General features: G+C 41.9%; 2 protein-coding genes across 3 annotated transcripts in view; both read right to left on the bottom strand.

Moving 5' to 3' along the window:
• The window catches only part of calcrla (calcitonin receptor-like a), a 28,028-nt gene extending 16,328 nt beyond the window's left edge, over window positions 1-11,700 (bottom strand). Inside the window, exon 1 of the mRNA XM_071897809.2 lies at window positions 11,592-11,700. The gene's annotated coding sequence lies outside the window, so the exon portion shown is untranslated. The remainder of the gene's footprint in view (window positions 1-11,591) is intronic.
• Window positions 11,701-12,774: 1,074 nt separating this feature from the next.
• The window catches only part of tfpia (tissue factor pathway inhibitor a), a 39,425-nt gene continuing 38,601 nt past the window's right edge, over window positions 12,775-13,598 (bottom strand). For both annotated transcript variants that reach the window (XM_078285895.1, XM_071897845.2), the window contains exon 7: window positions 12,775-13,598. In XM_078285895.1, the coding sequence (XP_078142021.1) occupies window positions 13,531-13,598 (68 nt within the window). In that variant the 3' untranslated portion in view covers window positions 12,775-13,530.

Below are 13,598 nucleotides of genomic sequence, written 5' to 3'. Positions count from 1 at the left end.
CCAAGACAAATTCCTGTGCAATTATTGTATTTGGCAAATAAAGTCATTCAGATTCTTGTGAGAAGCCTCAGTGTAAAGAGGAGGAATACGACTTTAAATTTGGGCCTGCTACCTCTGAATGTAATCAAAAGCTAGATTTGAAATCATTTTCTCTCTTACACAATTAACATTTGCCATTTTGTAAACGCTTTTATCCAAATATATGTAACACTGAGTGCAAACAAGCATTGAGCTAGACAAGAAAAAAAAAATTCTCAAATGTTTAAAGTCACATTTTTCTCCGGTGTAAACAGGGTCTGAGAAAAGATCCTCTTCAGCAGCCAAGCATCCGTCCTGACTGACTTCTATCAGTGGAACAAACTGGTTCCACCAATGTTACCGTAACAAAATCTAAAACGATTGGGCTTATTGCGTGCTTTCTGATGCGTCCAACACCAGCTGGTGAGGACAGAAAAAGAAACACTGGTCCACTGCGATGTTTGTTTGATTCCATTATCAGCTTCTAAAAGCCAAACACTAAGCTTGTCACTGGTGTGCATAGATAAGTACTGTGTAATTACTGTATAAACACATGAGACAAGAACATAGCCAGCTAGGGAAACGGAGCAGTTATTCTTACTGAATGCAGCAGTCAGTACTAATATGTCACTTTCTGGGTCTCAAGATTTCAAATGACTTGCAGTCTTTTATCATTTTGATAACCAGTGAGGGAAACAGGGAACTTTTGATTCAGGGTTCAGCTTCAACCACAGTCAGATCCCATGTCCATTTGCTCAGCTGGTTGCAGTTCCAAAACAGTTCATATTTATAGGCTTTTATTAAGATATAAAGACAAATTGTAAATACTGGTCCTTATATTTGATGGTTTTCAGAGGGGGCAATAAGACAGGATGATGTTTTTGTTTTTTGTTTTTTCAAGCACTGAGTTATTTAGTAGTGGGGGAAACCCTCCAGCGCTGGTGACCCACCGCTACTGAATGAATGGAAGGGGAACAATGGCTGGCAAGCTCAGTTCAGCTGCAGTGTGGGGTTGATCCTGGAGATCAACCATTAGTTAAGGTCATGGCCACAGCCAACATGCAGCTTTAAAGCATTATACTACTGGCAGATGTGACCTAATGACTTCAAAAAACTATCTGGTCTCTAAGATAAGAAACAATCAACTGGCCAAAAGATACTGATCTAGTAAAAACATGCATAACCCCTTTGGTAGTATCACAATTTGCTCCCATTGAGATTTTTCAACTGCCTGCGTGTAAACTGATGCTGCACCTTAAAAGGATTTTTAAGTTTTGGTTCTTGAAACAGATTATCAAGTTAATGTTGAATACAGAAAGACTTGGTATTTTGTCTTAGAATTGTTGGTCCTGATAAGTATAAATCCTAGGACCAAAGTTTGATCAGAAAAGGCTAACACCTATCCGCTCTCACTTCATCACAGTGTGCTGTATCATGGCGTGCTTTCTGAGACTTTCACAGACCCAGTCTGTTATTTTCTCAGACGCTGCTCCTGCAGGTGACGGTATTCCTTCCATGCAGCACGTGCTGGAGTGGTTTCTGCAGACAGCAGGTGTCCCAGGGCACAGACTTTATCAGCCGGGTTCATGTTACCTTAACATGAAAGACTTTTGTCGGGAAACGGACATGAGGACTGCAGGTGCTGCTCAGTACGTCACGGCAGCCTAACGAGCAAGACGACACCACGCATCCCAGCTGGACTGCGTCTGCATATACATACATGCTGGTTTTAAAACACACAGTGGCGTAGTGCCGATGGTAGAACACTATTCAAAACCTCTCTTTGGTTATGTCAATGGATGTGAAATGTGAACTTTCAAGTGACGCATGAAGCTTGCCAGGAGCGATAATCTTTTTATTTCCATGAATGTATAGCGTTACTTATAGTCCAACTGTTTCATGTGCCCCTTGGTGAGGAAAAAACAAAAAAAGTTCCCCCTGTATTTCTCCTCTGTTTTGCAAGAGTTTTAAGGCACCTTTTAAAAACGTTTAAAAGGAAAAAGGCATGATAAAAGGTAAAAAGGTCCTTATAGGAAATCGTGCTGATAAACTTTGATGCCAGCTGTTGAAAGCACCGACAGATGAGGTAGTTGAAATGGACAGTGAGGCAGCTCCAGAGGCATGGGGCCATTATCCAGAAGGCTTAGTCTCCCACTGTTGTGGGTCATTTTGTGGGCACAAGGAGAGGAACTGATTGGCTGGAGTGGAGGGAAGAGATTCTGGGAAACAACAGATTCTAAGAAAAGTCCATCGCTGTCTTCACAACATGCTGGGAATGAGAATAAAGGAAATTTGAGTCTCACTCCCTCTAGAGAGCTTCCTCTCTCAATTAACTACGGCAACACCAAGACCAAATATAGCTTGGTCACGGACCCATGTACATTTCCCATGGGATCAGCTGTACATTTAAAGATAATCCCTCCCGTGTGACTGAAAAAATGTCTGTTAGACTTTAACATCTCTGGCAGCCATGTTAGCAAGCCCAAGACATGAGAGCAGACCTCATGCAAGCTCCCAGGTTGCCCAGGGCACCACCAGATGTCAGAGAAAACAATAACAATCCCACACAGATGTGAGGGAGGAGTCATCTTTACTGCATGAAACGACTTCTTCAACTTCTCTGTATCCACCCCCTTCAACTAATGCGATTCTTTGCATTGACATGGCAAGAGAGAGGTTGTATTCCACGCCTATAGCCTTGCTGCAGATAACAAACCCAGATGCCAAAGCATTCATCTCATTGCGTCCACGCCCTTGTGCCTACATGCCAACTTTCTCAGGGCCAGCAGATGGATCTACTCACAATTGTGGTGTGAGTAGTGGTGGCATTGAAGAAAAGACCACATTCTGATATTAGCCCAAGGGAAAATAACAAAAGGAAGGCGGGCACCGGTGCTAAATATTGTTTACTGCACAATACAAACAGCAACAGCAGCAGGAATAACAATGGGTGGATGTGTGAGCCTTAAAACTGTGCAGTGTGAAAATGGTTCTGCCTTCATTATAGCATTTATTCATTTATCCATAGTATTTATGCTGTTTCTATGCACTGTGAGGCATTAAGTGTTTTCTCTGATAACAATAAAGAATCATATTCTGTGTGATCAACTCGCGGGACTCGGCTGGCAGTATGAAAATGTTGAAAATATGGATATATATGCATCAAATAATAACTGAAAAGAAAAATGAGAATATGAAGAAAAACAATAGAGGCTAGCGGTGATTATTCAAGCCCTAATGGCAATTTCAGGGCGTCACTGGTCTACAGCTGTACGGGAAAGCTCAAAGGACAGACTATAACAACAATAGCAAGTTTCATAGTGGCTTGGACATCTATCCATCCTGAGGTACTGTGACAGTTATATGCATCTATCATTGGGTCAACATTGCTGCCACTGGCTGAACATCCAAACTGCTGCCAATTGGCCACGTTTTGAGAGATTTGAAAGAATTTGGTATGCATGTTCCAGACAGAGATCCTAAAGAGTTTATAACGTTTCAGGGAGATACTTAGAACCCTCCTTCAGTTAGAGAACATTATGTGATAGGCCACACCCACATTAACCAATCACAACCAAACTTCATATTATGACTACAACTTGGCCCTTCAGCATATACACCAAATGCCATAACACATGGTCATAACATGTTCGTTATTCCAATTTTGAGATAATTTTTTGGGCATTTGTAGCGTTGGTTGATTGAAAAATGTCTTGATTTTCATACTTAGCGTAATCTAATGAGTGTCATGATGATCAGACAAGCTGTCATGAAGTTATGAGCCCTTTTGCGGAAGGCCACACCCTCTTGCTTCTTGATTGTTTAATATCAGCCAAATGAATAAAGTTAGCAAAAGTCTGTGATTTGTGTTTTTAAGAGCTTGTTCCATAGATGGGTCCTATCAAGTTCAGGCAATCAGGCGAACAATGGAGAAGGAAAATGTATTTTTCCAATTATTTCAAAATAGCAGAAAATCCATTATGGCGGACATGGGTGGTCCAGTTTCATGTAAGCTCTACGGGGCTCCAACTCCTAATTACAGCATACTGTATACAAGATGTGCAAAAATGTGCTCATATTTACATTAACCAGTCTACACAGGGTCATACTGTACATATGTACAGAAAGTGTTTAGGTGTGCAGACGTGCATTGTAAAACTACACACCTTATCAAATACAGAGGGTGGACAAAATAAACAAAACACCATATGATAAAGGACTTTAACTTTGAAGTAGGCTGTGCTTGTTATTAACACTGGGGGCGCTCGGGTTTAACGTATGCAGAGTTAGCCACTAAAATAAAGTGCAAAAAGGCACCCGGGGGCGGCGCATCACGTGCTCCACAACAACCAGACGACTGAAAAATTGTTAATAAACAATGTGGTTATTTAAATAAAAGAATATCTGAAGCAGTAAAGATAAAACTCAGAGAAAGAGAGAATGTGCACCTCTTATCTTCCTCCTGCAGCCTTGTTATTGTTGGCAAGTCCAATAGGCCTAACACTTGCAGCTGCCTGCCATCAGTAAATTAGCTTCACTGTGTGGTAGTATGGTAGTCTTCAACAAAGGAAATGGCACTTAGAGAAATTATTTATTTATTTAATTTGATACATTCAATATTGATAATGCTGAAGAATGCTCAATGTTGCTTGTAGATTTTACAACAAAAATCCTTATTTCAGCAGCTATGCGTGGTTTAACCACAAAACATGTTGGCACAAGGACAGAAAAGCATTAAAATCTACATCACATCTTGCAGGAGAAAAGGCAAAGCCTCAGCCTGCTTGTGTTTTGTCTGGTTTTTTTACGTCATCGCTGGCCTCAGCCGTCAGGTTGGAGCGGGTCATCCGGCGCACATGTAACCCATGTAACCTGTTTTAATATCAAGTGCTGACTCCGCCTACCTGGGCCAGGTTAGGCGTACGCCGGTGGAAATTACAAATGGACCTTTATCTAAGTCACAATTACAAAGGCAGCTATACGGGTGAGTCATATTAAGTTGAATGCCAATCAGCTTTAAAAGAAGTCCAACAATCACCACTTCTACATGCGACTTTTCAAAGCAACATGAGGCAACTAACAGCGTTCCAAAGAGGCCAAACAGTCGCTGCCCAAACTGCAGGTGCATCAGTCACAAAAACGGCCACGGCCTCCCCAGTCACCAGAACGTCAGTAAATGTCAGAAGTAAATGTCACTGAACCTTTAAGGAAAGTTCTGGAGCAGAGATTTCAAAGTAGATTTCCACCTCCTTCATCCCTCAAAGAACCGGGTGCTTTCCTGATTGAAGAACGGTCCAATATCCCACTACACACAGTCCTACACACAGTCCAGGACTTGTATGACAGCATTGCAAGGAGGACTGAAGCTGTTGTGAAGGCATCGGGTGGCCCTACTCCTTATGGGGGACTTGCTATTCAGATATTAGGTGTTTCCGTTATTTTGTCCACCCCCTGTATATTCAAATTACAGGTGTAGATTACATCTCATCCCCTCAGTTTTGCTCCATTCTCTCCTATCGCTTTCCACCAAATGGTCTCTAACAAAATATAAATGTCATTAAAATAATTTAAAAAACACTATTATGACCATCTATTTTGCTATGTGACAACAGAAACGCCATCACTTTCTGAAAAGGCAATATTACACCTCCTTCTATCTGAAATCTCACTTGTTTCAATACCACGGCATCATCTTAAAAATGTTTTAACACATACTACAAGCACCGTGGTTGTCTCCAATTTACCTCTGAAGGAAGTTACTGGAGGTCTGACCATAGGAAAGAATCCAGTTCCAATCCTGTTCCATGCTCTAGTCTACGCAAAGGAAAAAATAGTAAAAATACCTGGTTTAAAAATACACAGGTTAAAAATAAACCCGGCACCACCACGCACTGCACCTGCATAGCTGGTAGAAATTCTCCTTGGTGTCGATGTAGATGTTTTGATGGCGCTCGGAGGGCTTCTGGGCTAAAGTTTAAATAGCCCAACCTGCTGAGCATGTGCTCCCTGCGTAACCCGAGGCACACAGTCCGCTGGGAAATTGCGGCTAATTCCACCAATTCTTTCCACTACATGGAGCCACGTTCGCACAGGTCACTAGATTCTCTGTGTCAAGTGCATCAAATCAAGTGCGGTGGATAAAGATGAGCTGACAGCTTTACACAGTATAGCTTAAGCTTTCTTTACCAGCGTTATTTATTTCCCTTTCCATATGATACCGCTGCATGCCAATGGGATTTTAAGTATTTAAGACCGAGTTTCACATTTTTGTTTGTCGCTGTGATTAGTAGTCATTAAACTGGCATTCACCCCCCAAGGATTGCCCCGAGACTTTAAATGGATGTTGTTCTCTCTGAGTTTATCTGGGGATGAGGAGAATTATATCAACGATGCTTCAGCTCAATTATCATCTTGTTTTTTTTGTTTTTTTTCCCCGTTGTGGAAACATAAATCCACACGGAAACCTTATGGGATCTCTCTGCAAACTGGTAATTCACCCTAACTGTGTTCAGCCATCTACTTTTAACAGTGTCATTCTATCCACCCCAAAGTTTCCAAAGCTAAAGTACATGCCACACTCACATTTGATGTTAATAAAAGGGATTCCCGAATTCCCAAAGTGTTTTATGTGGTCTGGTTAAAATGTTTTGATACAGACACGGATCAGAGACAAAACAGGAACTGAAAAGAACAGGACAAATGGCAAGAGAACAGCAGTCTTCCGTTAGAAAAGAACAGCTACTAATGCATTTGTTGTTCATCCTTTTGGTAGAACACTGGTAAATTAAAATTATTTAGTATGCCTGCACTCAACAACGACATCTCTTTTAGGTTTGAGGGTCTTCCAGCACTGATGAGAGTGGTTCCCTACTGGCATTGCATGACAAAAATAACCCTGGAGCTGGGTCAAATTCATTGCTGTTTTAAGAAGGCTCCCCATGGAAGCCAAAGAATATCCTCCGTGTGCACACTTTAGGCCTAGACTTGACCTCCAAGGGGGCTATTCACGTCATTAGTAACAGGCTTATGTTGCTCCCCTGTGGGTTTGTGTACCAAAACATTTAGCTGTGCTTACAAGAGTGGGCTAACATATGAGGATGAAGAATGGAGGTCATGCGGGAAGTCAGTGGTTTTGAAATTGAATTTTTAAAGTAAATATGTTTGGAAGAATCTGAACGGAGAAATGAATAAGCTGTTCAGGCAGCAGCATGCACAGCACCCGGCTTGTTAGTGGCCAGCAGAAGAAGACTGGCTGTACTGGGCCGCTCCCAGGTGGGAGTATGTGTAACTGTGAATGTGAAACAGCACGATGTTCAAAGACTGTACCTGCTCAGCAAGCATCCCTGGATAAATAAAGCCTTAAAAAAAGGGTTATTGAGATATGGTTGTGAGCCATAAAGTAAATCTAAGCGTAAATGAATGCCTAGCAGCATTATCACCAGCTGGGACAAGTTAAGTGATCTGTGGGCCTTCCTCTTGCCCCTTAGATAACACTGAAATTTCCACCAGAAATTTAAAACACCATAGTTTAACGGTACAACAACAATGTAAAATGACAGGAGACCCTCCAGCTAATCTAAACCAAGTATTCATCCAGGTGAGTACCAGCTGGAGAATTTTAAAGGAGTTTTTAAAAGCCAGAAATCTCAGAGTACCCAACGAAGTATGACTCATTGCTATTGATCAGTAACCTTATCAAACCCCTGCAGATAAATTATGGTCATTTCGTGCTATGGGACAGTAGAGAGTGAAAATGCACCTTATACTGCAAAACAGTTACGATTTGGCATTTTGTTTGAATGTAATTGTATTGAAAGACTTAGGAACAGGTCCTTCACATTTTGCACACAAAAGTTATTTTCCTAATAATGCTTAAGTTCAAACAGTAGCACACAGGCAAAGGAGTGAGTCAGTGAGCAGTGAGCAGTGGAGACTATACAGTAAGCACACACTCACTAGATACACACAGACACACACACACAATTTCCCAGGGACCATTTCTCCTTTTCTGTCCAACAGAACCCCCCTCCCTCCCTCCCTCCCTCCCTCCCACCCAGTAAATCAGGAAGGCTGTGTCTCTGGTAGTTTGTTTAGCTCACACAAACACGGAACACCCTTGGAAACCGCACAGCCTCTTTCCACTGTCCAGTATCCTCTGCAGAGCGCTGCACACCGCTGGCCGCCACACACAGGCACAGCACCCCAGATGCTGCTTTCTGAAGACATTAACTCACGACAGATCTCGTCAAGCACCTTGCATGCTCATATTAAATTGAAAAAAACGATATCTTCCATAATGGATGAGCGGAAAAAAATTGCCACAAAAGGTTTCACATCCCCGAAACTAAATCCAGAACCTGAGGGGAGCTGTTCGAGAGTGATGCATATCTACATCATTGTGCCTTTTGTGTAATATGATAACCTGCGCCTGGGGTGAGTGGAGGGGAAAAACATATAATATGCAGCGCGGTTGCTGATTCGACCGGAGCTGAAATACAATAAAGGTTGTAGATGTGCTTGAATGCGTATGAAGGGCAATAAAACACGCAGGAAGAATATTGGTGTTTTTTAGGCCGGCTGTGCCCCTTAATGAAAATAAGGGCCTGATGTGAGCTCATACAGTGGAAACAATAGGATAGGGAGCATGGCAGGGGAATCAATAAGATGCATTTCTGCTTGCGCCTTGGTGATTTATGAGGGGTTAAGCAGCGCGAGGATCACCATCATTCTTGCCATGGCGGATCAGGCTACATCCGCTCCCATCGCAGAGGGAGACACCTGTGTTTGTGCGAAGCTGGATCTCTCATAATAACAGCATCAGATCACTCTTAAAAGCTTAGTCACTTTGTATATTGCTTTGATGTTTTGAGAATATTTTCCCTAGTTTGTATAGTCTGATAGTGTTGAGGTGTAAACACACATATGAGTGCACAAACACACACACAGACGCAAAATAACTCAATAGTAACCGCTGTATCACTGCAGCCACTTTAATATGCAGTAATGATAGCAATAGTTCCTAAATAGAAGCTAAATAGAACATTGTGAAAAGTTCCTTCGCTGCTTGACTGCACAGACATGATCCTAAATTCAATCCTCACACAGAACACAGTTGTAAGAGTGACGCAGCTACAGTAGAGTATGAATGGGATTCCACTGGCAGACTCTACTAAATGCCACTGCTTAGGAGCACATTCACCAGAACACGGAGACGGCAAAGGGCTTTGGAAGCTTCGCTGCCAAAACCAGGGAGCCACCTTTGTCCCTCAGACATCTAATAGCTGTTTTTTAGAGTCAGTCAGGCATGAGAGCTCAGGGGGGTGACTCTGACGCTTGGTGGCTGCTGGACACAATGACGCCCCACGCACATAGTGGCATGACATTCCAATTTCCCACAGCGCAGTCGGCTCATGTGTTTAATGTAGAGGCCCGGGCCGTTGGAAGATGTCAGAGGCTCGTCTCATGAGTCTCTGCCAATGTGTCCAAAGTGTCTCAACGTGCCAGGACAGTCAAGTAAAAGTCTAGTTTTACCTGGTATACTTGGTTTTTCTATTTCTGAACATGTGTTCCACTAAAACACCCCAAAGTCCCTTAGGTGCACCGATCAGGAGCTCTTGGCCGTTCCATGGTCCAAGCTAAAACTAAGGGGTCATCACCTGCTTAATGTTGCAGCCTCTAGACTGTGGAACAACTTTCCCAAAAATGTTAGGTCAACAGAAACCATTTGCATTTATATGTAACCGCACCCCTCCCCCCACCCAAAACAAGTAAAGACCTACTTTTATTCTATAGTCTTTCAGTGTAACAAACGTGTTTAACTTCTTATTTTGTAACGCGCGCTTCATTCTTTATGTCTGTTTAGATTGTTTTTTGTTCTGTTTTTGTTCTGATACATTTTTTTCTTTTAACCTTGTGAAGTACTTTGTAACAAAGTCTGTGCGTTTAATGCACTACACATGCAGTACAATACATAAATAAAGTTGACTTAAATTTTAAAAAAGACACAATCCATTTGATTTCCTGCAATTCCCACTCAAACTGGTATATTCCCAAAATGTTTGAAGACTGCAGGCTTTCTGTAAACTGCTTGAGGAGTACAATATTTCTAATCATTGGGAGAAGTGAATATTCCTTAGTATGTTCATTTCCCCAACCCTCTCTATCATTCATCAATGTCTGCTTATTTGTCATGTTGATCAATGCCTTGTGTTACTGAATGACTAATGTGTGGGTGTACTAAGGATGTGGCTGAATGTGTAATTGAAACAGCAATTTGGCTGCATCATGTCTGACACTGCCCCAGTTGATTGTTACAAAATCACATGAGAAATTTGCAATACCATGCAGCAAGACTAAAACTTGTGTTGACAGAACTGGTTTACTCATATGCCGCCGCTGCCCTGCCATCACCCCTTCTATGATTAAGTCATCGGATGTCATTTCCTACTGTAGATCTGCCAATTGTGACAATCGTCATCACTATCCTCCTCCTCCTCTTCATCATCATCATCATCTCTTTCCTCCTTGTTGTCCAGCCCACAAACTTCCAGCATGTCCAAATCTGCTGCTTATGTAACCATGCAGATGATTTAGCAACCAGTGACCATCGCTTACACCAAAAGCCCCCAATGTTGGATTGAGCTGAATCAAAAATGCTTTTCAGTGCAATCAACTTGATACAACGGCATGTCAAATCCCACGGCATGTCATCCCTTCATATGCTGTTTAGCTAAGCCATGGTTATTATCACATCTCTGAAATGAAACAGTAAATGTCAAGTCTGGCAAACTGTAGCCTACACGACCAGTCCATGGCGATCGTCAACCATCGCTGAGTCAGCCCGGTTCGTCCAGCAGGCTATGTGTCATCATGCATTCCCAAACTCTCGTGTTAATATGGTTAATATGGTCGGAGAGGATGTTGAGGCATGTTCAAAAAATTGCAGCATAATTTTATGGCTCTTTGAAGGCGTTTTCCGCATCTCCATACTCATAAAATGTCATTTTCTAGCGCTGAATGAACTACTCGACATGTAGCCTACAGAGAACACGTCATGAATTAAGCCTGTTTAAAGCGGATAAAGGTGAGCCTGGATGTGATTTATGCATGCATGCTATGTGATGTAAATGATAATGCACAGCAGCCTACATGACATAACGCGCTTGGATGTACAGTAGGGATTATCGTGTCCAAATGACAACCAGAACCACTTCTATTTCTCTGTATTTCTGTATTGCGTCCAACCCATGATGATAGAATGCCAATGCAGATTCATTTGACCCAATTATGAACGCTCTTATCTGCTGTTTTGACGTAATCTCCTTACAATTAAGGACAAAATGTTTCCATATCGTGTAGGCCTATCATCAGTGCAGATGAGTGCGTAATTACTTCCTTCCAAGTTCAAAACAAAATTAATCTTAGCACTGCAATGAATTAACACAAGCAAATTGCATTGTCAACTGCAATTCCATTCGACTTCACCGCAGCTCAACTTGTTCAGACTACAGGGAGAGATAAGACAGCAGATCACTCACGATACAACCTCGTTTTCGCGTTTAAATGCGTCCTACCTGAGAGTAAAATCCAATAGGGATACAGCAGCGCAGGAATGGATGGGAATAAACTCTCAAGGCAATCCCAGTCGTGTCTTCAGATCCTCGGAGCTTCAGTGCAGAGCAGCAGACGCAGCGGATCTCCGGCGCTCAATGAGCGCAGTCGGAGAGAGAAGCCGCTGTCAGGTTGAGGTTGGAAGGCAACCCACTACTTCCTGTTACATCACACATTAGACTACAGCTGAGGGCCGGGGAGCTGGTTCCACTTTTACACAATGCATGAGGTTTGCCGCTGAACCTACACAGTCCCGCAGACCTTTAACTGCGCAGTTGGTCTAGTTGGTTGGACACTTTACTGATTTCTACAGGCTAATTATCTGTTCCTTTCCCCCGCCACAGGGAGCTGCTATGGGGGGTCGGGACCCCGCAGAGGGTCACAAGATAATTTTGGGGGGTCGAGAGATGATTTATGACACATGAAAACAAACATATTATTACTATACAAATTGATTATCATCTCTATTTTTCTGATTTTTTTTTAATGTAATTTTGGCTTTTTTCTTGTGAAATACAGAATAGTTTTTCAGCCTCTCTGCCTCCTCTGATAATCAAATGAAACACTATGCATATGCAGGCTGTGATGGGGGGTCACAAGGAGGCATGGCTTCGTTTTAAGGGGTCGCAAGCCAAAAAGGCAGAGAACTACTGTGCTAAGGATGCAGTGTTTTGCTCAAGGGCACTTCAGCAGGGCAGATGAATGCCAACAGAGGCTTGAACCCAAGTCTTCCAGTTGAAGGACGGCTTTTCTAGCCACTAGCCCATCTTACTGCCCCAAAGACTAAGGGATGTACAGCAAGATGAAGGAATGGCCATGAACTGCAACACATCTGTAGCCTAGTCCTGAATTAAACCCCTGTCATGAACAGATAATTGAGAAACCGACCAGTAAACTACTTTCGCCATTCTGTATCAGGACTGACACTCTTGTAGCCTGATGACAGGTTATAACAGATAAATCCTCAGGAACCCTTTTTTTCAAAGCAATATGCTCCAGTCCAATTCATTACAGCCTCTAGCAATAAGACTGGACAATGAAGCAAAACACTATGCACTCAAATGAGATTACTGCTGTGAACCTCTTTGGAAACGTTCTTTATGCAACACTGCCCTCCTCTGTTACTCTTAATAACAACACAAGAAGGACCACAATGGTGATTTATTACCGAAGGAAACAGCATATTATTGATAAAAGAAACCTTTATATTCAATCTCACACAAATAAAACAGCAATGACCTTGTACACACCTTGATTTATAGCTGTGACAGCGAGGCCACCTTGATTAATGTGTTTGCTGGAAAACACTCCATATATTGGAGCTGTGTCCAATGTGTTGCTCCTGGAATAAGGATAGTCTGGTAGTTTAATTTGTTAATGCTGGTGTTCACATTGATTAACAATACAGGAGCTATACCACAACCATTGTGGAAAAACATCAGTTACATACACAGAGAGTATAGTGGCCATAATGTCGCAGTTGAATAAATTGTTGTTAGTTTTCTTACTTGAACTGAAAGTTTACATGCATCATTTGTTCATCATTTGTAAAAAATAAAATAAAAAAAACATTATTTTTTACAGATATGTGGTTTTTATCCAACAGCAATCATATGTAAAGCATCAGTGTTGAGAAGTGCTATATGGGACGTATATCAGCAAAACAAATTTGTTTTTTGTCAAAACTGTTAGAGATATTGAAATAGCGTGGAAAAAAATGAAAATTGCACTGCCAAGTATATTGCATGTGGTCACTACAAAGCAAAATACAGATACATCACACATTATTTTTATACAAGTACTGCAGCACTACAAAACAATAGATATAAGTGAGGTTAAAAAATATGGACATAAATAAAGGTGATTCCAAAGTAGTGTATGATGTAATGCGAAGCCAAGTGTTCAGACTGAGCGAAACACGATGTTGTTGATATTTTTCTTCCTTATTCGGATCATCCTCGTCCCGTGAT

Source organism: Centroberyx gerrardi, chromosome 10 (assembly GCF_048128805.1).
Source record: "Centroberyx gerrardi isolate f3 chromosome 10, fCenGer3.hap1.cur.20231027, whole genome shotgun sequence".
Classification (NCBI taxonomy): domain Eukaryota; kingdom Metazoa; phylum Chordata; class Actinopteri; order Beryciformes; family Berycidae; genus Centroberyx; species Centroberyx gerrardi.
Note: the sequence above shows the minus strand (reverse complement) of the source record. Positions and strands in the feature narration are given on the sequence as shown.